The 22,630-nt window shown below is 46.2% G+C and overlaps 1 protein-coding gene across 1 annotated transcript in view; it reads left to right on the top strand.

The window, feature by feature from the left end:
- The window catches only part of GPC4 (glypican 4), a 119,969-nt gene extending 116,701 nt beyond the window's left edge, over positions 1-3,268 (top strand). Inside the window, exons 9-10 of the mRNA XM_070067376.1 lie at positions 903-1,078; positions 1,179-3,268. Of these exons, the coding sequence (XP_069923477.1) occupies positions 903-1,078; positions 1,179-1,381 (379 nt within the window). The 3' untranslated portion in view covers positions 1,382-3,268. The remainder of the gene's footprint in view (positions 1-902; positions 1,079-1,178) is intronic.
- Positions 3,269-22,630: the final 19,362 nt, after the last annotated feature.

Here is a 22,630-nt window from a genome sequence, read left to right as displayed (position 1 = left end):
ACTTTGACCCCCAGCTTCCACAAAAGGGACAGTTTTACAAAAGGTCATGATCAGATTGGAGAAATAGGACATATAGCCAGGAGAAGAAAAGGTTAGCGTTTATCAGGAATTAAAGAACTTCTCTCTGGGGCCAGCATGGTGGAATGGCAGGTTAAGCGGCTGCCTGCAGTGCCACCATCCTATATGAGCACCAGGTAGTCTTGGCTATTCCACTTCCAATCCAGCTTCCTGCTAATGCCCTGGGAAGGCAGCAGAGGATGGCCAAGTGCTTGGGCCCCCACCACCCACGTGGGAGACCCAGATGAAGCTTCTGGCTCCCAGCTTCAGCCTGGTCCAGCCCCAGTCATTTGTGGGAGTGAACAAGCAGTTGAAGATTCTCTCTCCTCTCTCCCTCTCTCCCTCTCTCCCTTGTTCTCTATAACTCTGCCTTCTAAATAAATACGTAATTTAAAAACAAAACTGCCAGTTAGGGGCCAGCACTGTGATATTGCAAGTAAAGCCATCGCCTGCAATGCCGGCATCCCATATGGGCGCCAGTTCGAGTCCTGGCTGCTCCATTTCTGATCCAGCTCCCTGCTGTGGCCTGGGAAAACAGAGGAAGATGACCTAAGTGCTTGTCCCCTTGCACCCACGTGGGAGACCTGGAAGAAGCTCCTTGCTTCTGGCGTCGGATCATTGCAGCTCCAACCATTGTGACCATTTAGGGAGTGAACCAGTGGATGGAAGATCTCTCTCTCTCTCTCTGCCTCTGTAACTCTGCCTTTCAAATCAATAAATAAATCTTTAAAAAGTGTCATTTAATTGTGCTCAGTGGAAAGACTAGAATCTAGCAGAAATCTCTGGTGATATTCTCTCACTTTGTGCTTTACAGAACATTTTCATGGGGTCATTTCTCATTTCAGGTACCTGTTTGCAGTGACAGGAAATGGATTAGCCAACCAGGGCAATAACCCAGAAGTCCAGGTCGACACAAGCAAACCAGACATACTGATCCTCCGCCAAATCATGGCTCTTCGGGTTATGACCAGTAAAATGAAGAATGCTTACAATGGGAATGATGTGGACTTCTTTGATATAAGTATGTGTTTATGATTTTAAAGTACATTTTTTTCTTTTATGCCTTGTGATGAGAACAAATGGAATGAAACCTCTGTTCCATGTGTTTTTTTTTTAAATAGGCGATGAGAGCAGTGGAGAAGGGAGTGGAAGTGGATGTGAGTACCAGCAGTGCCCTTCGGAGTTTGAGTACAATGCCACTGACCACGCTGGGAAGAGTGCCCACGACAAAGCCGACAGTGCTGGCGCCCGTCCCGGGGTGCAGCCCTACCTCCTTGCGGTCTTCTGCATCGTGTTCCTGGTTGTGCAGAGAGAGTGGAGATAATTTTTGCAAACTTTGAGCAAAAGCGTTCATCATCAGAAATTTCAAAAGGCACCGGTTATCACTTTTATACCATCCTAGTGACTTTGCTTTTTACATGAATGGACAACGATGTACAGTTTTTACTATGTGGCCACTGGTTTAAAAAATGCTGACTGTATTTTCATTCAGTTTTTGGGGCAGAGGGGATTTGTACGTTCTGTTGGTTCCTGCTACCCCAGAATCATGTTAAACGTGGCTAACAGTGTAGGTACAGAACTGTAGTTAGTTGTGCATTTGTGATTTTATCACTATTGTTTGTTTGTTCTTTTCTCATTTTGTTTGTGGGTTTTTTTTTTAATTCCAATTACGATCTCACCTTGTTTCTTACAAGAAAACCAGGGTCCTTTCTTGGCATGTAACATGTACGTATTTCTGAAATATTAAATAGCTGTACAGAAGCAGGTTTTATTTATCATGTTATCTTATTAAAAGAAAAAGCCCAACAAGCAGTAAAATTTCCATTTATCCCTGTTATTTTAGTTGCCTTATGTGGACACAAGTGGAGGTGATTTGGGATTTTTCTATTATTGTTAGGAGAGAACGTGAAGGCACAAGTAGGCTTTGGAGCCACCTGTCAGATTGTACGCGAGCGTTAGCACAAGAAGGAGGGTATACTTCGTGTACAGTTGGTGATTGGAAGAGACTGCAGACTCCCCATTTTTGTTAATATTAAGCTAAGAGCACGTATGGATCTGTTTCTTAAAGCCCACTTGTCCTTAAAGTGTAACCCATTTCCAAGAAGATTCTTGATAGAGTGTCACTTGAAAGATGCTTAAAGTATTCAAGAGATCCCACTTATCACCTGTTCACAGTTGGGTGTGGAGGTGTTTTTTTTTTTTTTCCAATTTTAACCAGGCAAATTATCACGCCACTAACCGAGTGTGCCAGTTTGCACAGCCACACTGCCCCTCTTTGAATTTCTGTCCCAGTGGCAGCAGCAAGCGGCCAACCATTTCATTTGGTCCCCCTTGTTCCAGTGGTCCAGATGTCAGGCCCAGCCAGATCCAGGGAGCCATCTGGGAGCTAGCCAGAACTGGGGTACAGCCTGGGCTCAGGGAATAGCTGTCAATACTCCGGTGAAGTTTTTGTCTGTGCATGTGTATTTGCATTTCTTTTTGGATCCCAGTTTTTTTGTCTTAAGAGAGTGTAAGGTGTCTTATCTGAGTCCTTTCTTGCCCAGCCCCCTCTGATAAAGCAAAGGACTTGCAGTGGTTCGCAGCTGTGTGCTACCCATAGCAGCCAAGGAGCCTACTTGGGGGAGAACTAGTTGTCCAGAGTTTTCGTGCGTTATGTTGTTGAGGGTGGGGGCGGGAGTTCGGGGAGTAGGTAGAACCAAGACGAGCACATCATAGTGGTGATCCTTAGCCACGTGGGTGAACTGGCAAAGGCCGTATCTGTTGTTTCAGGCCAAAGATTGACAACTGCCTTGGCCCCTAGGGGACCCTTTCCTTGTGTTCCTACCAAATGACAGCTCACAGAAGTATGAGAATGTAACAGATCACTTTAAAGGAGGTTCCCACAAGTCTTCAGAAAGACTGAAATTCTGCAAGTCTCTTCCTGCTTTGGACAGTCATTGAGATCCCATTGAGTTCGAGAGAACCAGAAACCCACAGAGAGGTTGTTTGTGTTATTGTTCAATCCTCAGTTGTAAGAGTAATTCTCTATTTTTATATTGAAACATAATTACTTGATAGCTCAGGGTCTACATTTCATTCAACTTTTTACACCAAATTCTGCAGAATGGTCAAAATGGCATATCGGGGGCTGTTGTAAACAGAGGCTTAATTTTATTAGAAGTAGCCAGTTATTTATTAAAGCATGATGTTAATAAAATAGGCATATTCTGGCTGATGTGTGTTTTTTTTTAACAAATCACAGAAGACATCAAATTGAAAAGGAACTCCATTTTATGTATGAGGAAAAAATAGATTGTAAATAGCTAGGCTGCCTTGTGAGAACTTGGAAAATGTGCTGATACTTAGTAACTACCTCAGTTGTGAGGAATTTCCTTTTTAGCGTAGACTGCTATTACTTTTCCTTGGTAGAAATGATTCTGGTCTCCAAAATATGGCTCCAAGAGTTATCCCCATAGACCTTGTTAGATTGTTTTTAATTTAAAACCTTGAACTCTGCCCAGCTGTTTTCTCTCAGTCAAGTTCCCTAAACCAATAACATTTTCTGAATTAAATAGTCTTGAAGGTTCTCCTGGACTCTTACTGAGTTATTTTCTCTCTTTGCATTTTTTCCTGTTACCATTTATTATTTAAATTGTCTCTCGCTTTTGAACTTGAACTCTGAAATAAACAAATCATAGATTTTTCCATTCAGGTCTGACTGGGTAACTCTTGGCCTCTAACCAGCTGGCAGGCTTACTCCCATCCCCCCCAAAAGGAGAAAAGGCAAATTGAGTATTTGCAAACCTTGAGAGTTTGGAGTATGAGGTAGAAGAAAAGCCTTGTTAGGAGAAGACATGACTTTTCCAAGCTTACTAACATGTGAAGGAGTTGCGTTTTACAGTCATTTATAAATTATTTTTGTTTCAAGCCCTCAACCCGCTCTGTACCTTAAGCAAAAATTTTTACATCACTTGGGTTATATTTTATTTCCAAACTAGTGATTATTTGTTAGGGTGTGGGTGTGTGTGTGTGTGTGTGCGCGCGTGCCCATCTACTGCTTCAGTCCTTAAATGGCCACAATAGCCAGGGCTGGGCCAGGGCCAAACCCAAGAGCCAGGAACTCAATCGAGATCTCCCCCATAGGTGGCAGGCACCCAGCTCCTTGGCTCATCACTACTGCCCCCAGGATCCACATTAGCAAGAAGTGGCAGTCCGGAGCTACATGAAAGAATCGAACCCAGGTACTTTCATGTGGAATGAAGATGTCCTAATAACCATGAAAGTCCAAAGGCCTACCCCAGACACGTACCATTTTGATAAGAGCAAAAAGGTGCAGGGATGAGACCCAGCTCCACTTCCAATTCTAGCTTTCTGCTAAGGTGCACCCAGGGAGGCAGGAGGTGATAACTCAGGTGTCAGACTTGGATGAGTTTCTGAGTGGTCTGGCCTGTTTCTTTTCTTTTTTTAAAATATTTATTTCTTTGAAAGAGTTACACAGAGAGAGGAGAAGCAGAGAGAGAGAGAGAGGTCTTCCATCCGATGGTTCACTCCCCAGTTGGCTTCAGCGGCCAGAGCTGCGCTGATCCAAAGCTTCTTCTGGGTCTCCCATGCGGGTGCAGGGGCCCAAGGGCCTGGGACATCTTCCACCGCTATCCCAGGCCACAGCAGAGAGCTGGATTGGAAGTGGAGCAGCCGGGTCTCAAACCGGTACCTATATGGGATGCCGGCACTTCAGGCCAGGGCATTAACCCATTGTGCCACAGCGCCAGCCCCTGGCCTGTTTCTGACCATTGTAGGTATTTGGGGGAGTAAGCCCATCTCTCTCTCTCTCTCTGCCTTTCAAATAAATTACATATTTTTAAACAGATCCAGATGAGGTAGTTTTCCAAGAAACATTGAGTAGAGTGAGGAGCAGTTTGGCATTATAGTCTTGTAGTCCCAGAGTATGCCATTAGGATGCTCTGTGTTAAGGTTCATGTTTGTTAGTATATTTTCTTATCATTTTCAGTGTAGACATTGGCCAAAGCAACTGTGAAGATCTTAGAACACAGCACATTAATACCACTCCTAATTCTTTAGAGTGGTTCTGAGTAGCTCCTTTGACCTGAAATTTACTCGTCCTATTAACATGAAGTGTTCTTAATGGTATCTCAAGCGTAGGGTGGAGAGAAAACTATTAGGAAAATGAGTAAGTTGATTCTGGTTACTTTCATGAATTATGTCCCATATTTCAGGAGTCATTAGAATATGCAAATAATTGCCCCAAGTTCATTTTTCATCTGAAGTTTAAGTTTTATAGATCAGTGTTTGAAAAGACTTCTAAGTTGATCATTAGCCAGTTAACTACATTAATCCGTTTGTCACCACGAGTGTCCATGTGTAGAATTAAATTCACTCTACTGTTGACATTTCTTAAAGAAATATCAGGGATTCTGAGAAAAGGCCGAGTGTTGTCAGAAAGAACGAGGTCTTCACGCATCAGGTCCCTCCAGGTAAAAGTTGATGAAAGATGACAAGTGTGGCTAAAGAGTAAAGACAAAGTTACGTGTGATGGCCCAAGCAGGGTTTGAATGATCCTGTTCTGTTGTCTTTGGGCAAGCTTTGCAACAGCTTGCTTGCCCCTCTGTGTTACGGTTAATTCTTGTTTCGTACATAATAGGATTAGAAGATTGTGTGTGTGTGTACACAGACATATACACAGGTTTATTTACTGTGTATTTTTCAACTTAGTTCTTAGCGGATCTCACCATGTCACATGGTATTTGGAGATGCAAACTGATTTTAATAATAGCCTACAGGGGAACATAATTAGGAAGCTATGTCTTCTGCCAAGAAAAAAAGTACATAGAAAATACATTCCAGGGTTCAAATAGAATTTCGTAGATTTACCACTGCCTAGGAGTTGCTTTTCTGTGTCACCATAGGTCACCTAAAGCTGACTATAACCCGCTGTTCCTAGTGACTCACTGCACTGGACATTTTAGTGGCAAGGTAGCCACATGAAGAATAGTCTCAGTGGGTAATTTTTGAATACGTTTATTAGGATCCCAACCATCTTTTCAGTGCATTTATCTTTAGTCTTTTTTTTTTTTTTTTGACAGGCAGAGTGGACAGTGAGAGAGAGAGACAGAGAGAAAGGTCTTCCTTTGCCATTGGTTCACCCTCCAATGGCCGCCGCGGCCGGCGCACCGCGCTGATCCGATGGCAGGAGCCAGGAGCCAGGTGCTTTTCCTGGTCTCCCATGGGGTGCAGGGCCCAAGCACCTGGGCCATCCTCCACTGCACTCCCTGGCCACAGCAGAGAGCTGGCCTGGAAGAGGGGCAACCGGGACAGAATCCGGTGCCCCAACCGGGACTAGAACCCGGTGTGCCGGCGCCGCAAGGCGGAGGATTAGCCTATTGAGCCGCGGCGCCGGCCTATCTTTAGTCTTAAGTGCCCTTGCTCTCAGCTCTTTTTTTTTTTTAAATGTAGTGAAAAATGGCTTTTATTCTGCTATTTTACTTCTGAGTACTTTGCAACAAGCTCTGGCTGCAGCATCGAATTGTCATTTAGACATATTTACTGGGAAAAGAAAAAAAAAGTTATTTTGTGCTTATTCACCTGTAGTAACCTGACCAAGAAGTGAGTTTGGGAGAACCTGTGTGCCTGGCGCTAAGCCTCAGCCACATCAATTATCCCACACAAATCCTGCAGCTTAGACATCACTCCATTTTGCAGATGAGTCAAAGGACAAAGAAGTTAGGGAACTTGTCCAAGGGTTACGTATAGCATGAGAAGTGCAGGAGCCAGATTGGAAGCAGAAACTAGTCTGCCATCAGAGCTTGTTCATTTCAAGTGCTACTTTTCCTTTGACTTCCACTTTGCCTTATTCCACATTGAATTCTTAGGAAAGGACGATGCTTGTCAGGTTGGTCCTGAAGAAAGATCAGGTCAATGGTCATAAAAGATATCTGACTCTTTGTCTTTCAAGTAAAGTAAAAATCAATAAATAGAAGGGGATGAGAATTTGGCTCAGCAGTTAAGATAGCATTTGGTTTGCCTACATCCCGTATCAGCGTGCCTAGCTCAAGTCCCAGCTCTGCTTCTAATCCAAATTCCTGCTAATGTGCACGCTGGGAGGCAGCAGGTGATAGCTCTGGTAGATGCATCTCGGCCACCCGTGCAGGAGAGTTGGATGGAGTTCTAGGCTTCTGACTACAACCTGGCCCACTCCTGAGTGTTCTGAGTGTTTGGAGAGTGAATCAGAAGATAAGAGATCTGTCTTCATCTGTCTCTGCCTTTCAAGTAAAGTGAAAATAAGTACATGGAAACTGAATGGTCATGGAAGGCCTTATTTGCTTTGATTAACCTGAGTATGCGTGAAGAAGACAAATCTGTGTGTGTGGTTTCTCTCTCTTTTTTAAATTGACACATGATACTTGTACATATTTGGGGGTATATTTTGATACATGTATACAATGTGTAATGATTAAATCAGGGTAGTTAATATTTTTCATTTCCTCAAATATATTTTTAAATGTTCTATTTTTAAAATTAATTTTATCTGCTTGAAATGCAGAGTGCCAGGTTGGGAGAGGGAGAGGGAGAGAGAGAGAGATTTCACCTGCTGGTTCACTTCCCAAATGCCTGCCACATCAAGTCCAAACCTAGGGGCCTTGAACTCCATCTATGGGAGACTGGCAGGGACCCAAGCACTTGAGCCATCATCACCTGCTGGATCAGAAGTGGAAGAGCTGGGTTCTAGTCCCGGTCGGGGCACCGGATTCTGTCCCGGTTGCCCCTCTTCCAGGCCAGCTCTCTGCTGTGGCCAGGAAGTGCAGTGGAGGATGGCCCAGGTGCTTGGGCCCTGCACCCCATGGGAGACCAGGAAAAGCACCTGGCTCCTGGCTCCTGCCATCGGATCAGCGCGGTGCGCCGGCCACAGCGCGCCGGCCGCGGCGGCCATTGGAGGGTGAACCAACAGCAAAGGAAGACCTTTTTCTCTGTCTCTCTCGCCCACTGTCCACTCTGCCTGCAAAAAAAATTAAAAAAAAAAAGAAGTGGAAGAGCTGGGTCACAAACCTGCACTCCAATATGAGACACAGGCATTGCAATTAGCAGTTTAACCCAGATGCACCACTACCTTGGCCCCAATTGCCTCAAGCATTTGTCATTCCTATGCGTTGGGGACCCTTGTACTCACGTACTTATTTTGAAATAAAAATTACTATAGACTACAGTTACCCAACAGTGCCATACAACACCAGAACTAGCTCTTTCTACTTAGCTATTTTGGCCCCCATTATCTAGAACTCTGTACCCCTTCTCAATCTCCATTGGCCACTAGTCCACTCTCTTCTTTCATGAGATCAGCCATTTTAGCTTCCATAAATAAGTGAGAATATGTGATATTTGTCTTTCTCTGCCTTATTTCAATTCACATAATGTCCTCAAGTTCCACCCACATTTGCAATGACAGTATGTTGGAGGGTAAACAGGTTTCTAAACCCACTCCACTGGTTCCTGGCTCCAGGAATTTTGCCACAGACAGAGGTGATAGTGCAAGGGAACTAGATGGCACCGATGTCCCAGATCTTGAAGCATCACTAATAATTCAAGCGACCCTGCCCTCCTCGCAAGGACAGACCCTGTGTGAGAGGGTTCTGGGAAGACTTGACTTGGTGAACGCTTAAGCAAGTGCAGCCTGTGAGGAAATGGTCTGCATAGGCAAGGGAAGTCTGTTTGAGGATCTCCGGGGCCCAGGGAACATAACCCGGGCTTCTTCAAGAGCTCTTGACAAGATTGCATCTGAAAAGCTCCAGTCGGGTCAGAGATTGAGGCAGTGCTGTGGATGAGCAGTATAACCATCGATTTCTCCGGCTGAGCTTACCCTAGTGCACTTTAGAAAAGATGTCATTTAAAGGCAAGTCTGGTGCTTTAGGGAGAAGGTGTTTGCCTTGCCATTTCCTACCCAGAGGAGGAACCCCAAGCTCTTATTGATGGTTTCCTGCACACACACGTCCTAGCCTGCCCACCAGGCAGTGCATGCTGCACAAAATGGGAAAAGTCTTGATCCAGGGGTGCCCCGGCCTGTAATGTTAGGTCTTCACCTTGATACGACATCCAGAAGAAGAGCAACAAGATTTGCAAGTGACGCCTCCCTAGTCTGCCAAGTGGAACTTCGAGGTGACGAATCACAAACCTTTATGAAGGTGCATCACCAAGTTAGTAGACAAATAGAATTGAAAGATTCGTTAATTTTGGTGCAAAAATATTTTTTGAAATCCATGCATACTTTTTTTCATAATGTGCACTTCCATGAAGGCTGAAGAATGAGGAGGGCTGTGGGAAGGGTGAATTCCTAGAGCTGAAAGCTAACGGCCCCCTTGGAATGAGTAAAGGGTCCATTTTGAACAAAGAGGAGCTCCGTGAGCAGTGACGTAATACAGAAGCTGGAATGCATGGTGACCAGCTGATGGTGAACAACACTTTTGGACTGAAAAAGTGAACCAGCAGTAGGGAGGGGAGGGAGACAGTGGCTGAGGCGGTTGTGGGAGATTGGTAATAATTACTTCTTTTTTTTTTAAGATGTTATTTATTTTTATTTAAGAGGTCGAGTTACAGACAGTGAGAGGGCGAGACAGAGAGAAAGGTCTTCCATCTGTTGGCTTACTCCCCAGATGGCCACAATGGCCAGAGCTGCGCCAATCTGAAGCCAGGAGCCAGGAGCTTCTTCCCAGGCCATAGCAGAGAGCTGGATCAGAAGTGGAGCAGCCAGGACTAGAACCAGCACCCATATGGGATGCCAGCACTGCAGGCAGAGGATTAACCTGCGCCATGGCGCCGGCCCCAATAATTATTTCTTGAACTTGCCCTTGCATCAGCCTGCACATGTGGGAGGGCTGGATGGACCTCTGTTGCCCCATGTTGCAGTTTATCTCCTAAGTGCCCTTTTGGAGAAACATAGCTTATGCCCAACCCAAGAGATGGAAGGTTGTTGTGTTATTGAAACAGAGGCTCCATAGCTGAGGCGCCCAGGGAGAGCAGCCTTGGCTTAGCTGAGATCTGGCTTTGGATGCGTGGGCCTCCAAAACCACGTGAAGCTGAGGCAGGGATGGAATTTATGACATGTCTGGCCCTGGTTTCTGCACGAGAGGAGAAGAAGGAGCATGTAAGACGGAGCTCCACCCCCAGGAAGCCGTCGTTTCACATGCCGGGGAATGCGTAAGCTCTCAACTGCAATGCACGTGGGATGGTCAGCGTGACTTTTTGGTGGAGGCACTCAGCTGGCTTGGTAGGTGGGAAGAGGGCGTTCCCTCAGCACTCATCATTAGTTCCTATGATTCCTTGAGTGCTACAGGGTGCCGCACACACTCGATAAAGCACTGGCTGGCCTGCAGTTGCAGGAATAAAACAGGGAGGAGGGTCTTAGTGTCATCTGGGGACGGTCATGGGATGGATGTAGGGGGAGGAGGCAGAAAGGAAATATGTCAAAAAACAGAGGTGAAAGATGTCTTACTACAAAACTGAAGAAGAATGGCGTTGGAGTCCTCAGAAGCCAAGCAAGGCCACTTACAATTCAAGCGGGCAGGCTGCAATGCAAATTCTTGAGCAGGATGTGATAGGATGCACAGGATAATGGTGAACCAGGTGGGAGCACCTGACATGGGTTTTCTGGCATCATCTTTGGGCTTGACAAGGTGCTCAATACTGTATTCTACAACCGAGGGAATTCTACTCATGTACACCCTAGGCTCCCTGAAGCAATATTTTATTTAAAATTTTTATTTTATTTATTTGAAAGGCAGTGTCAGAGAGATAGAGAGAGAGAGAATCTTCCATCTGCTGGGTCACTCCCCAAATAGTTGTAACGGTCAGAGCTGGGCCAGGCAAAAACCAGGAGCAAGGAACTCCATCTGGGTCTCCCTCGTGGGTGGCAGGGGCCCAAGTACTTGATTCATAATCTGCTGCTTTCCCAGGTACACTAGCAGGAGCTGGTTTGCAAGTGGAACAGTTGGAACTTTAGCCAGTGTTCTGATAATGGGATGCTGGAGTCACAGGTGGCGACTTAATTCACTGCACCACAATGGCAGCCCCACCCCAAAACAATGTTGATTTGGTCCATTCTGGTGAAAAAACTCCAGTTCTACACAAATGATACTTTCTTGGAGGTCCAGGTTCAGAATACAGTGAGACACGTGACAAGTGATCGCCCATATCTACCACCCCATCACATATGTGAATTTTGGCCATTTACATGCAACCAAACATGGGGTAATGCTTCCTTCTCCTCCTGCTGTAGCCCTGCCCCAGAGACATTCCAGGGACCTCAGACATCCTAGGCTACTCTGTGTCAGGCTCTGGCCTCCTGCCCCTGGGCTTTGCTTGCCCAGACCTCCTATAGGGGAGGAACTGTTTAGGCATTAGGCAACCAGCTAGTGGGATGAGGTTAAAGGAGGAACTCCTCTGATGAGAGAGCAGAAGGGACAGAGCCCTAGTTGCTTGCCTCCCTGGACCCCAAGTGGCTATGTCAGCTGATCACTCAGGTACCCTAGGTCATAGTTGGAAAACTACAAAGCTGCTGCTTGACTTCTCTCTGGGCTTTTCTCTTAAATGAGGTCAACCCCTACCCTCTCTACTGCATAGGGTGGTTACAAGGACGTAGTGGGGAGATGCACGCACCAATACTTGGAGAGCTGGCAAGCACAGCAGTGTGCCAAGCTGCGGAGAGCCCAGCAAGGGACTAGGGTGCCAGGGAACCATCTAGAGAAGGGTTATTTTACAATGCCTTGCTCAGCAGGCTTCATGGCCACTTTAGGCCCGTAGATGAGGGATGACTGCTTTTCTGAGACCTGGCCCCTGGGCCCCGTCTCCTGCAGTGGGCAGAGACTGGAGCCTGGGCAGGAAGAAACCGCCAGTGTAGGGACTGTGAATCGGGCCCTGGCTCATCCTATGGAGTACACACTGTAAACGTTTAGAACAGAGCTGGCCTGAGAGAGCTGTGTCTCTGTACAGCTGTCATTGCCAAGTGATACCAGGAAGACTACATTCAGATTTATATCTTCGTTGCTGAGATTTTTATGAACAATAAGATGGAACTGTAAAGCCTGGCTCTTTCTAGCAAGAAAAGATCCTAAACCTCTAAGAACGAGGTGTTCCAATTTGGGGATTCCAAAGAGGAAATGCTTCCAATGATCCCTTTACTCTGCCCTGTCACCTTCCTTTATCCCTAACACACGCCTCGTTCCACTCTTCTCTCTCAGCGCAACCAGGGAAAAAGAATCCCACACACGAAGCCTCTTTGCTCAAAGGCAGCCAAGACAACCAGGCAGTTGCCCAGCTCATACCCCATTCCTCCTGCCAACTTCCTGCCAGACTCCGAGGTCCCCGGGGAGATGCTGGGCCTTTTGAAAAGGAAACTCCTTCTCTTCTGGTCACATCACAAAGCTACACTCCTCTGGTTCCATGGTCTACAGGGAGCAGGCAGAAATCTATGCAGAGGTGTTTCCCAGCACCCCATTTCCATCTGCACTTCTTGAAAGAATCCAAAGTGGTCTTAGAAGGGCAGAGGATGAACGGGGGACGGGGCTCATGCCAACCAAAGAACTATTATGACTCTGGGCACTTCGTGTATGTCCTCTTAGACTGGTCCTCGGATCTCCAGTGTTCTGCACAGGGAAGGCTTTAGCAAAAGTGAATACAAAAGTGTCCGGCGATAAGGCATAGCGGATAAAGGCCACCGCCTGCAGTGCTGCCATCCCATGTGGGCGCCAGTTCAAGACCCGGCTGCTCCACTTCCGATCCAGCTCTCTGCTATGGCCTGGGAAAGCAGTAGAAGATGGCCCAGGTGCTTGGATCCCTGCACCCCTGTGGGAGACCCGGAGGAGGCTCCTGGCTCCTGGCTTCAGCTCGGCACAGCTCTGGCTCTTGCAGTCAATTGGGGAGTGCACTAGCAGATGGAAGACCTTTCTCTCTCTCTCTCTCTCTCTCTCTCTCTCTCTGCCTCGCCTTCTCTCTCTGTGTAACTCTGACTTTCAAATAAATATTTTTAAAAAAGTGAATGCAAGAGAGGATCCTTCAGGACAGATCCACCCATGGCATCTTAGCATGATAGCTGTCGGAGTGGAAGTCTCACTCTGGAATAATTTGAAGCTGTCTTCATTGCTGAATCCAAGTTGGGAAAACCCGAAAATCAATTAGTTGGTCGTACCCAGCTTAAAGAGAAAACACATTGTCCAATTTGAAGATCCTAACCAGATAATTGCTTTAGGAATTTGCTGACTTTAGTGCGGAGCCAATATGCCACCCAGTAGTTTCCATGGCCCGTGATGGCCCTTCTTCACCTATTCCATAAGTGTTGATGGGGCACATCCTCTGTTCCAGCCGTTGTGCTAGGCCCTGGGGATTCAGTGATGAAGGAAAGTGGAGATGGTGTTTGCTCTGGTGGAGAGAGACAGGCAATCCAGTCATCACAGCAAGGAGAGTAGAACTACAAAGTGAAATGAGATCCTGGCAATGCAAATGGGTGCAGAGACAGCCCTCAGAAGCTCCCACACCTCTAGTTACCAGTCATGGCTGCTGGACAAAGCCTAGGTCAGTGCTTCTCCAAGGTGAACACGTGTGAGAATTTCTGGCGGGAGTAGAGTGGGGGAGCTGATAAAGCACAGATGGGCAAGGCCTCAGCCCCAGAGTTTCTGATTCAGTAGGTCTGGGGATGTGGCCCAAGAATTTGCATTCCTACCATGTTCACAGGTGCTGCTCATGATCTGGAGAGCACACTTTGAGACTCATTGGCCAAAGCAATGGGTTTCTTTTAAAAATATTTATTTTTTTAAAAAAAAACTATTTATTTATTTGAAAGAATTACAGAGAGAGAGAGAGAGAGAGAGAGAGGTCTTCCATCTGCTGGCTCACTCCCCAACTGGCCACAATGGCTGGAGCTGCGCCGATCCGAAGCCAGGAGCCAGGAGCTTCTTCCGGGTCTCCCACATGGGTGCAGGGGCCCAAGCACCTGGGCCGTCTTCTACTGCTTTCCCAGGCCACAGCAGAGAGCTGGATCGGAAGTGGAGCAGCCAGGAGTAGAACCGGCGCCCATGTGGGATTCCAGCACTGCAGGCGGTGGCTTTACCCACTACGACACTGTACTGCCCCCAGCAACGGGGATTTGAGCCTGACCTTTGATTCAATTAGCCGGGGAATCTCCAAAGAAATAGCAGGAGGAACAGAATCAGGTGAAATGCCTTAGTCTGCAGCCATGCTGCTACACTGACGAGTTAGACTTTAGAACTAGTCCGAAATGGAACCTCAACTCTGTCCAGCAACCCCCAGGATGCAGAAAGGGACAGGCAAGTGTGAAGTGTCTCACTTTATAAGAAGTCACCTATTCATGATCACCTCACTGGAGAAACTCAAGTGAGGCTACAGGTTTTGGGGATACTTATAGACCAGTGTGGGAGGGACAAGGTGGTTCTGAGTCCTCTCCTTGTCCATCCTGTCTATAATTTTCTGGCTCAGACCCCATGGATGAAAATAGTGGCTTCACCCCCCAGATCATTTAAAAAAAAAAAAACTGGTATTAGTTAAAATGCTCTTGGCTGCAAGTGATGGTGATTCCAACTCAAAATGACTTAAACAATAAGGGATTCAGTATCTCATATAACAGGAACCCATGATGTAGGGAAGCTCTGGGGATGGTTAATTCTCAATGTTATTTTCAAGAATCAAGACTTTCACTGCCTTTCAACTCAGCGTGTTGGAGAGCTTTCCTCATGGCTGTAAGATGCCTGTATAACAGTGCTGGTGATAACACACATTTACCTAACAGTTTACATTGGTAGCAGTAAGAGACTAATTCCCTCTAGTCTTTTTTGAGGACCTGAGAAATCTCTCCCAGAAGTTACCTTCCCCCAGTAGAAATCCCCCACATCTCCTGGTTCCATGAATTGGCTCACATGCCTTAAACTGTTGTGTTCAAAGGTTAACTAAGATTTGTGCACTGTGCTGAGAGCAGACACACCTGAACGATTGCACGCAGCAGGATGGACGCTGGACAAATTAGGCCATGATTGACAAGGAAGAAAGGAGGAATGGCTAGTGGGCAGACAGGCAATTCGATTGGTTACTCCTATGTGCTACCAGAGGCTAACACTAGTAAGAGGATACCATACTCCATAACTAGGATGGAGTAGTGAAGCTCTGTATCACTTCATTAGCCATCAGCAATGTTGGCAAGGATAGAAAACTTGCTTCAAGGGTTCTAGGATATGGATGTTTCTCCACTGACCGACTCCTGATAAACCCATCATAAATCATAAGATAAAAATGCATTGAATACACCTTATTTACTATCTTAGCAACAGAGCACAATGGAGAGTATCAGTGGTTTCTGCTCAGGACCACAGGGCTAACTGGGAGCTGCCCAGCATTGCAGAAAAGGATCATGTCCCAGCTGCTCCATTTCCGATCCAGCTCCCTGCTAATGGCCTGGGAAAAGCAGTGGAAGATGGCCCAAGTGCTTGGCCCCCTGTGCCCACGTGAGAGACCTGGATGAAGCTCCTGCACCCGGCTTAGGCCTGGCCCAGTGTTGGCCGTTCTGGCCTTCCGGGGAGTGAACCAGCAGATGGAAGATCTCTCTCTCTCTCTCTCTCTCTCTCTCTGCCTCTTCCTCTCTTCCTGTAACTCTAACCTGAAACTGAGTGGGGAGTTTCTCCCTGCCCTATGGTACACTTGGATTCACCCCCACTTGGAGGTGGAGCTGCAGCCTCTGATGATAGATGGAAGGTTTTGAAACAGCCAGAAGTTAGTAAAGGTCAAATCCAAAGTACTGTCCAAAAGGTTCTGTCACCAATCAGATCCTTTTGCATGTAACCCAGTGCTAGGGAAGCCAAAGTCTCACAAGGTGCCCTCTGTCTTAAGTCAAGCAATTTTGTTGAGAAATGCAATGGGACTGTGAAAGAAGGAGAAAGATTTTCCCAGCCATGAGTTCTGAAGGCAGGTCTCAAAGTGCTTCGAGGCACATGACTGTAGCAATACGCCTGGAGCCTGTCTGAAAAGTGTGTGTCTGGTAATGGAGGTTGCTTGAGGTTCCTTCCAGTAAATCTCTTTCCTTGGAAGGAGTCAGCACTTATGCAGATGTCAGTTCTGCCCCTTGGTCTCCTGACTGTGGGGACACATAGTGGCTGATGTGAAGCTGTGATAGAAAGTCCTATGAGCTTGGTAGTTAAACCCATCATTAGTTCTTATGCAGATTCCAGGGACCAGTGCTGTTGCATGCCAGCATACCATGTGGGTGATGGTTCGAGTCCCGGCTGCTCTACTTCCAATCCAGCTCTCTGCTATGTCCCTGGGAAAGCAGTAGAAGATGTTCCAAGTGCTTGGGCCCCTGCACCCACATGGGAGACCTGGATGAAGCTTCTGGCTCCTGGCTTCAGATCATCCCGGCTCCACCCTTTGCGTTCATTTGGAGAGTGAACGAACGGATGGAGGATCTCTCTGTCTCTGCCTCTCTCTGTCTATAACTCTACCTCTCAAATAAATAAATAAAATCTTTTTTAGAACAACAAACAAACAAAGTGTTAGGCCCTGTCATCTTGTCAGCCATCACATACTTTTCTGGCAGTCACCATTTGTGTAACCAGACCAGTCATACTCAAATCTGTGCAATCTCTAACGTACAGATTTTGAAAGGCAGATACAAGAAAATCTAGACCTCCCTAGTGTGCACAGAGTGAAAAAGGTGAGAAGTTTTCTTTAAATTCATATTGGGCCTGGGAATGCTTTTTCTAGTAAGGTCTTACTTGGGTCTGACTTGCAGATGGACTTCCAGTGTCAGTTTAGCTTTGCAGTGGAGGAAAATGAAGGGAATATGATCCTGTGCCGGCAGTTGAGCATCAAGATGCAGAGTAATAATGTAGGAAGCGACACGAGGAAGGACATGGAGGCTTCTAGAATCACACAGTTATAAAGTAGGAGATCCAGGGTTTGAACCCAAGTCTTTTGACTCCTCTGCACCAAGAAGTGCTGAATTTCAATGTGTATGTCAGTCATCTAGGAATCTGTTACTAATGCTGATTCTGATGCGGTAGGTGCACGGTGGGACCTGAGATGTCATTTCTCACAAGCTCCCAGGAGCTGCTGCTGCTGCTGCTGCTCCGGGGACCACACTTTGAGTAGCGATGATATAATCAGCTCACCGGCTGAAGTCTCATTTTAGCCAGAAGTTTGTGCTTGGTAGGAAATCCAGAGTTAGCTCTGGGACAAAATGTGAAGGAAGCCAGGTCTTTCCCAGACCTCCTCAGCCTCCCAGTTCTCCGCTCCTTTTTTTTTTTATTATTTTTATTTTTTGACAGGCATAGTGGACAGTGAGAGAGAGAGAGAGACAAAGATCTTCCTTTGCCGTTGGTCCACCCTCCAATGGCCGCGGCGGCCATTGGTCTCCCATGGGGTGCAGGGCCCAAGCACTTGGGTCATCCTCCACTGCACTCCCTGGCCACAGCAGAGAGCTGGCCTGGAAGAGGGGCAACCGGGACAGAATCCGGTGCCCCGACTGGGACTAGAACCCGGTGTGCCGGCGCTGCAAGGCGGAGGATTAGCCTAGTGAGCCGCGGCACTGGCCCTCTCCGCTCCTTCTTACCAGCCACCTCACATGCCCCAGAGACGCTGATGGCTTGCTTGCCCCTGGCAGGAGGAGTTGCCCTTTGACAAGGAGCAAAGCTTTAAGCTCAAGCAATGCCATTGTCATTTGGGGATTTGAGGCCAGGGTACAGAGGAAAGGAAGGACGCTCCGAGGCTTCTTCCAAGTTTGCCGAATCGCACGCTAGCTCCGAAAACCACCAGCCACCGGACTGCTTTGTTTCCCCGCGAGAGGCCGTGCCATCGAGATGTTCTCCAGAACCTTGTCCTGACTTGCCAAGAGGCAGACGGTTTCCAGTTGGTCTCTACTTTCTGCTAGTCCCCCGGGGGAAGACGTGGCTTCGGCCGCCTGCTGCTCTAACAACAGGCAGGAGTCCATCTCGTGATGTGGCCAGACTTGCTGGGCGGCTCTGTGGGTAGCAGATAAGCTGAGTGACAAGCAGGATGGAGGGCACTGTGAGTGGAGGCCAGCCAGACCACCACGCCACGCCCAGGCAAGCTGATTACACAGACCGGCCCTACTCCGGGGAGCCGGAGGCTGCTTCGGCATTCAGCTTCATTTGAGGCCTAAGTAAAAATGTGTGTTTGGTGTAATGGAGAAATTCCATATTGAAAACAGGTGGTGTTTGGGCTTGCGCCTGCTCTCTGAAATGGACTGTCTGAGGCCCACAGTGCTTTTCTTACTCCCAAGTCCCAAGCTCTGGTGTGAGTTTGGATCTCCACTGAGGACATGGTCTGCTCAAGCCCTGATTCTGCAGGGGGCTCCCTGGGGGTCACCAGGGACATGGGGTTGGCGTGGAATGGCGGACCTGGCCTAGTGTTGAAGAGCAGAAGGAATGGGGACTCCTCTGTGAGCAACAGGAAGCTCAAGCCGTGCCCTGTCTGTGATGAGGCAGCTACCAACATTGCTTTGACCACAACTATATGCCAGGCACCACTTTGGCATGTGGGAGAAATAAAGCTGCGGCTTACATGCTAATATAAGACGTAAAATGTACGGAAAATAAGGACACTAGAAGGTGACACAAACACCAAGCAAGTGGTAGGACAGGACTTTCGGAACTGCTTCCTACAAGCTTGCTAGAGAATGGGAGTGTTTTAGCTGAAGAATTCATTCGCTAATGCATTTATGCATCCACTTCATTATTTCTTCTTTCTTGGAGAGAGAGGCCAATCAGATAAGAGTGTAGGTTTTTTGTTTTCCAACTAAAGGCTGGTTCTTATTTTTAAAAACCCATTTCCTTTTTCTCTCTGCAAGCTATGTTCGCATTTTCACTCTGTAGTTCATTTTCAAGTGGAGTCAAGATTTAAACCAGAAAGTAATCTGGTCATGCTTGCTTCCTATAAACAGAACATTTATTCTATTCATATGCCCAGTGATCTATAATATGCTCTGCTCTCCTAAGTGACCTGATTTTAATGTTTTATCATTCTTGTTATTATTTTTGCAAAACGTTTTACATATTTATCACCGAACCAACTCACTACTCGCACTGCCAATTAAACATGTCCAGGTGTCCAGACAATGGTGACATTTTCATTTTGATATGATTAAGATGGTTGACATAGCGGCCATTTGGGGGGTGAACCAATGAAAGGAAGACCTTTCGCTCTGTCTCTCTCTCACTGTCTGTAACTCTACCTGTCAAATAAATTAAAAAAAAAAAAAGATTGTTGGGGCTGGCACTGAGAAATAGCGGGTAAAGCCTGCAGTGCTAGCATCCCATGTGGCTGCCAATTCAAGTCCCGGCTGCTCCATTTCTGATCCAGCTCTTTGCTATGGCCTGGAAAGCAGTAGAAGATGGCCCAAGTCCTTAGTCCCCTGCACCCACATGGGAGACCCCGAAGAAGCTCCTGGCTCCTGGCTTCAGGTTGGAGCAGCTTGGGGCATTGTAGCCATTTGGGGAGTGAACCAGTGGGTGGAAGACCTCTCTCTCTCGCTCGCTCTCTCTCTCTCTCTCTCTCTGCCTCTGCCTCTCTGTAACTCTTGCCTTCCAAATAAATAAATCTTAAAAAGAATAAGATGGTGACCTAGATAGAGTATACATACGTATGCCGTCTCAAGTGCAATTCGTTATAGACCCTGCTTTGTTGTCCAATGTCTCGTTTTGGAGTTATGCCTGATTTTACCTTCAATTTTCATCCAAATCCACTGGGGAATGGGGACTCTTTTTTTGGCCAGGAATCTCTTGTTTCTGAAAGTCTTCAGAGAAGACATGGTAAGGAAAGAGAGTCAGGTACTCTCGCGAAAATGAGAAGTTTGTGCTTTTTTTTTTTAAAGTGAGTGCTCACCATTGCATATTGGTTACAACTGATCCATATAGGGCTTAGTAGGAGTTTTCCTGGGTTGGAGCAGTTGATGTGCTGGTTTCGTGGATGTGGACGTAGTCTCCAACAGGTGGAAGTGAGGCACTAATGATGCTCTCTCTATGTCCTACTCCAGAAGCCTCATTTGGATCAAAAGAACCACTGTTTAAATAATGATTGAATGTTTGATTTCTAAAATTCCTCCCTGCTCTAAATTTCAGTGATCTGAGCATGACTCAATGGATCCTATCAGTTCTGTATAGTTGAGGATGGTAGCCAAGGGGATTTAGAGTAGACCTATTGTCAACATTATTTAAAAAAAAAATGTTAATTGACAAGTACTAATTGTATATATTAATGGAACACAGTGAGACATTTTGAAACATTTATATCCATCACCTCAAACATTTATCATTTCTTTGTGTAGGGAACATTCAAAACCCTCTGTTCTAGGTATTTTGAAATATGCAATGCATGATTGTTTACTATAGCCACCCTACTGCAACATTACTTTTAACTGTGGCTTACTTTAAAAGACTTTGAATCAAATGAAGAAAATAAATGTGCCATGAGCTCTTCCAAGGTATTGGGTCACATCTGGATATCTGTGGGGATGAATGGAATTACTGGGGGAAACTGCCTGCAAGAGTTGCCAGTTATTGGTCATGAACGCTTTCTAGAATGCAGCGAACGCAGAATCATTGACGTGTACAAATCTTGAGGAATTTGCAGTTTGTTATCTTCTGGGTGTCGAACAATGAGGCAGGCAACTCCCTGAATTCAGGTCCCATCGGTGGGCAGTCACCTCAGCATGCTGTTGCATGTCAAAATGGGGACAGCTCCGGGTGCATCTCCAGTTCCCGTCACAATGTCCTGCAGCCCTCCGCCCCTCTGCAGCCTGCGCTCTAAATCTGGAGCCCTATGACGCGGCAGTGGGGCCAGTGGCCACCTGAGATCGGAAGCCATTTACTCAACGACCGTTTGGGGATCTTAAATGATCATGAAATGGGTCCCTTTAACTTTGTTGCTGAGATGGGGAATTGTCTTGATTCCATTTTTGCTCTGGCTGGGGACTTGTGTTCTTGTTTTTTTTTTTTTTTTTTTTTTTCTTCAAGACTCTAGTCAATTTTCCCACCAGAACCTTGTAACAGTGCTCACCACAGTGTCCCCAGGGGGAGGGGCCTCCTTTGCCCATGTTCTTTGATGCCCTGGTGGACATCTGGAACGACCTGCTCCTCCTCAGTGACAAGACAACAGGGAGCTCTTGATCATGGTCATGAACCTGTGAGCTGACTCTCCTGTGAAGTTCACCTGGACTGGTTCCCGGGGACCAACTCTTTGTTAAGGCAAAAGCAGAAGTCTGAGGGAAGGCTACATTGTATGTGAAAGAAGGAGGGAAGATGACATGGGAGCTGCTTCACATACCTTTTGGGAAAATGTCCTTCTGCAAATATACATTGTTCACTCGCTTTCTCTAACATGAGCTCGCCTAAGTAACATAAGTCATGACTAAAGAGAGACCATTGGAGGATTTTTATGGTTTATGAGATATTCGTATAATTACATATTTATTTCTAAATGCAGGATAAATTGCTCACTTCTATAGGTGAAAATTTTGAGAAATAAAGAGTAAAGAGAAAAAGAAGGAAAATAATAGGTACAGGGTTGTTTTTTTTTTTTTTTCGGAGACTATGAAAGGAGAACTTGGATTTACCATTTTTACTAGGTTTTTCTCATTCCAGAACATGACAAACTGGGTTTTCCTTCCCAGTTTTAAATTATAATTTAAAAGGAGGCCAACCTCTTCTTCTTGGACATAGAAAATATTTTCCGACCAGAATATTTTAAGGCATAACTTCCCTTGTAACTGATCAGTATATACAAAAATGTTATAACAAATGCCTTTCTCATGCCCTGGAAAATAAGTTGCTGATAAGACACAGGAATAGAAACAAAACCACCTGTTCAATAAGAAGTTCCAGGAAAGAGAAGGGGAAAAGAGAGATGTGCACCCATGTATCCTTAACCCAAGGACTTTTCCTTGGTTTGGATGGGCATTATTTTGAACTGTGTTCCAAAAGCAAAGCGAATGAGTCGCTTGAATGCTCCTTAAACAGTGTTGAGTAGTCCAAAGCTTCAAGGGGATTTGTGAAAGCCATTGAAGTACTTTCTAAAGCAAAGACGGGGATGTTATAACAAACTTTATAATCCCAGAGCATTTGGGCTGGAAGGAAGCTGAAAGTGAGGTCATTTGAGAGGAACTAGCATCTTGCATTCAGTTACTTTGTCCTCCTCTGCCTCTCCCCTCCGTAATGGATTTGTTAATGACAGGATTGACCTGAAGAATGCCCCGAGAGCAATGCCTTGTTATTGAACAAATAATTATAGGAAGAATGTTTAGATATGTGTTCCAATTGTATTCTGTTACCGGGACTTCCTGCAGAACTAAAGCGATTCTCGTGTGTACAGCTTTAACATGAAATGGGCTCTCTGACGAATTTCATTTTCCCAGGATCTTTGAATGAAATGGATACCTAGACGGTATTGTTTTCTCCCAGGGCTTACTTGGAGTGAGAACAGAGGAGCTATAGAAACGTGTGCTCCTCTCTTTCTTTAGAGTGAAGATCAAGCAGATAAGAGCAGAGATCTTCAACCAGCAAGGACTGCCCTTCAGAGC

This window comes from Oryctolagus cuniculus, chromosome X (assembly GCF_964237555.1).
Source record: "Oryctolagus cuniculus chromosome X, mOryCun1.1, whole genome shotgun sequence".
Lineage (NCBI taxonomy): Eukaryota > Metazoa > Chordata > Mammalia > Lagomorpha > Leporidae > Oryctolagus > Oryctolagus cuniculus.
The sequence above is the reverse complement of the archived record's forward strand: the minus strand, read 5'-3'. Positions and strand labels throughout refer to the sequence as shown.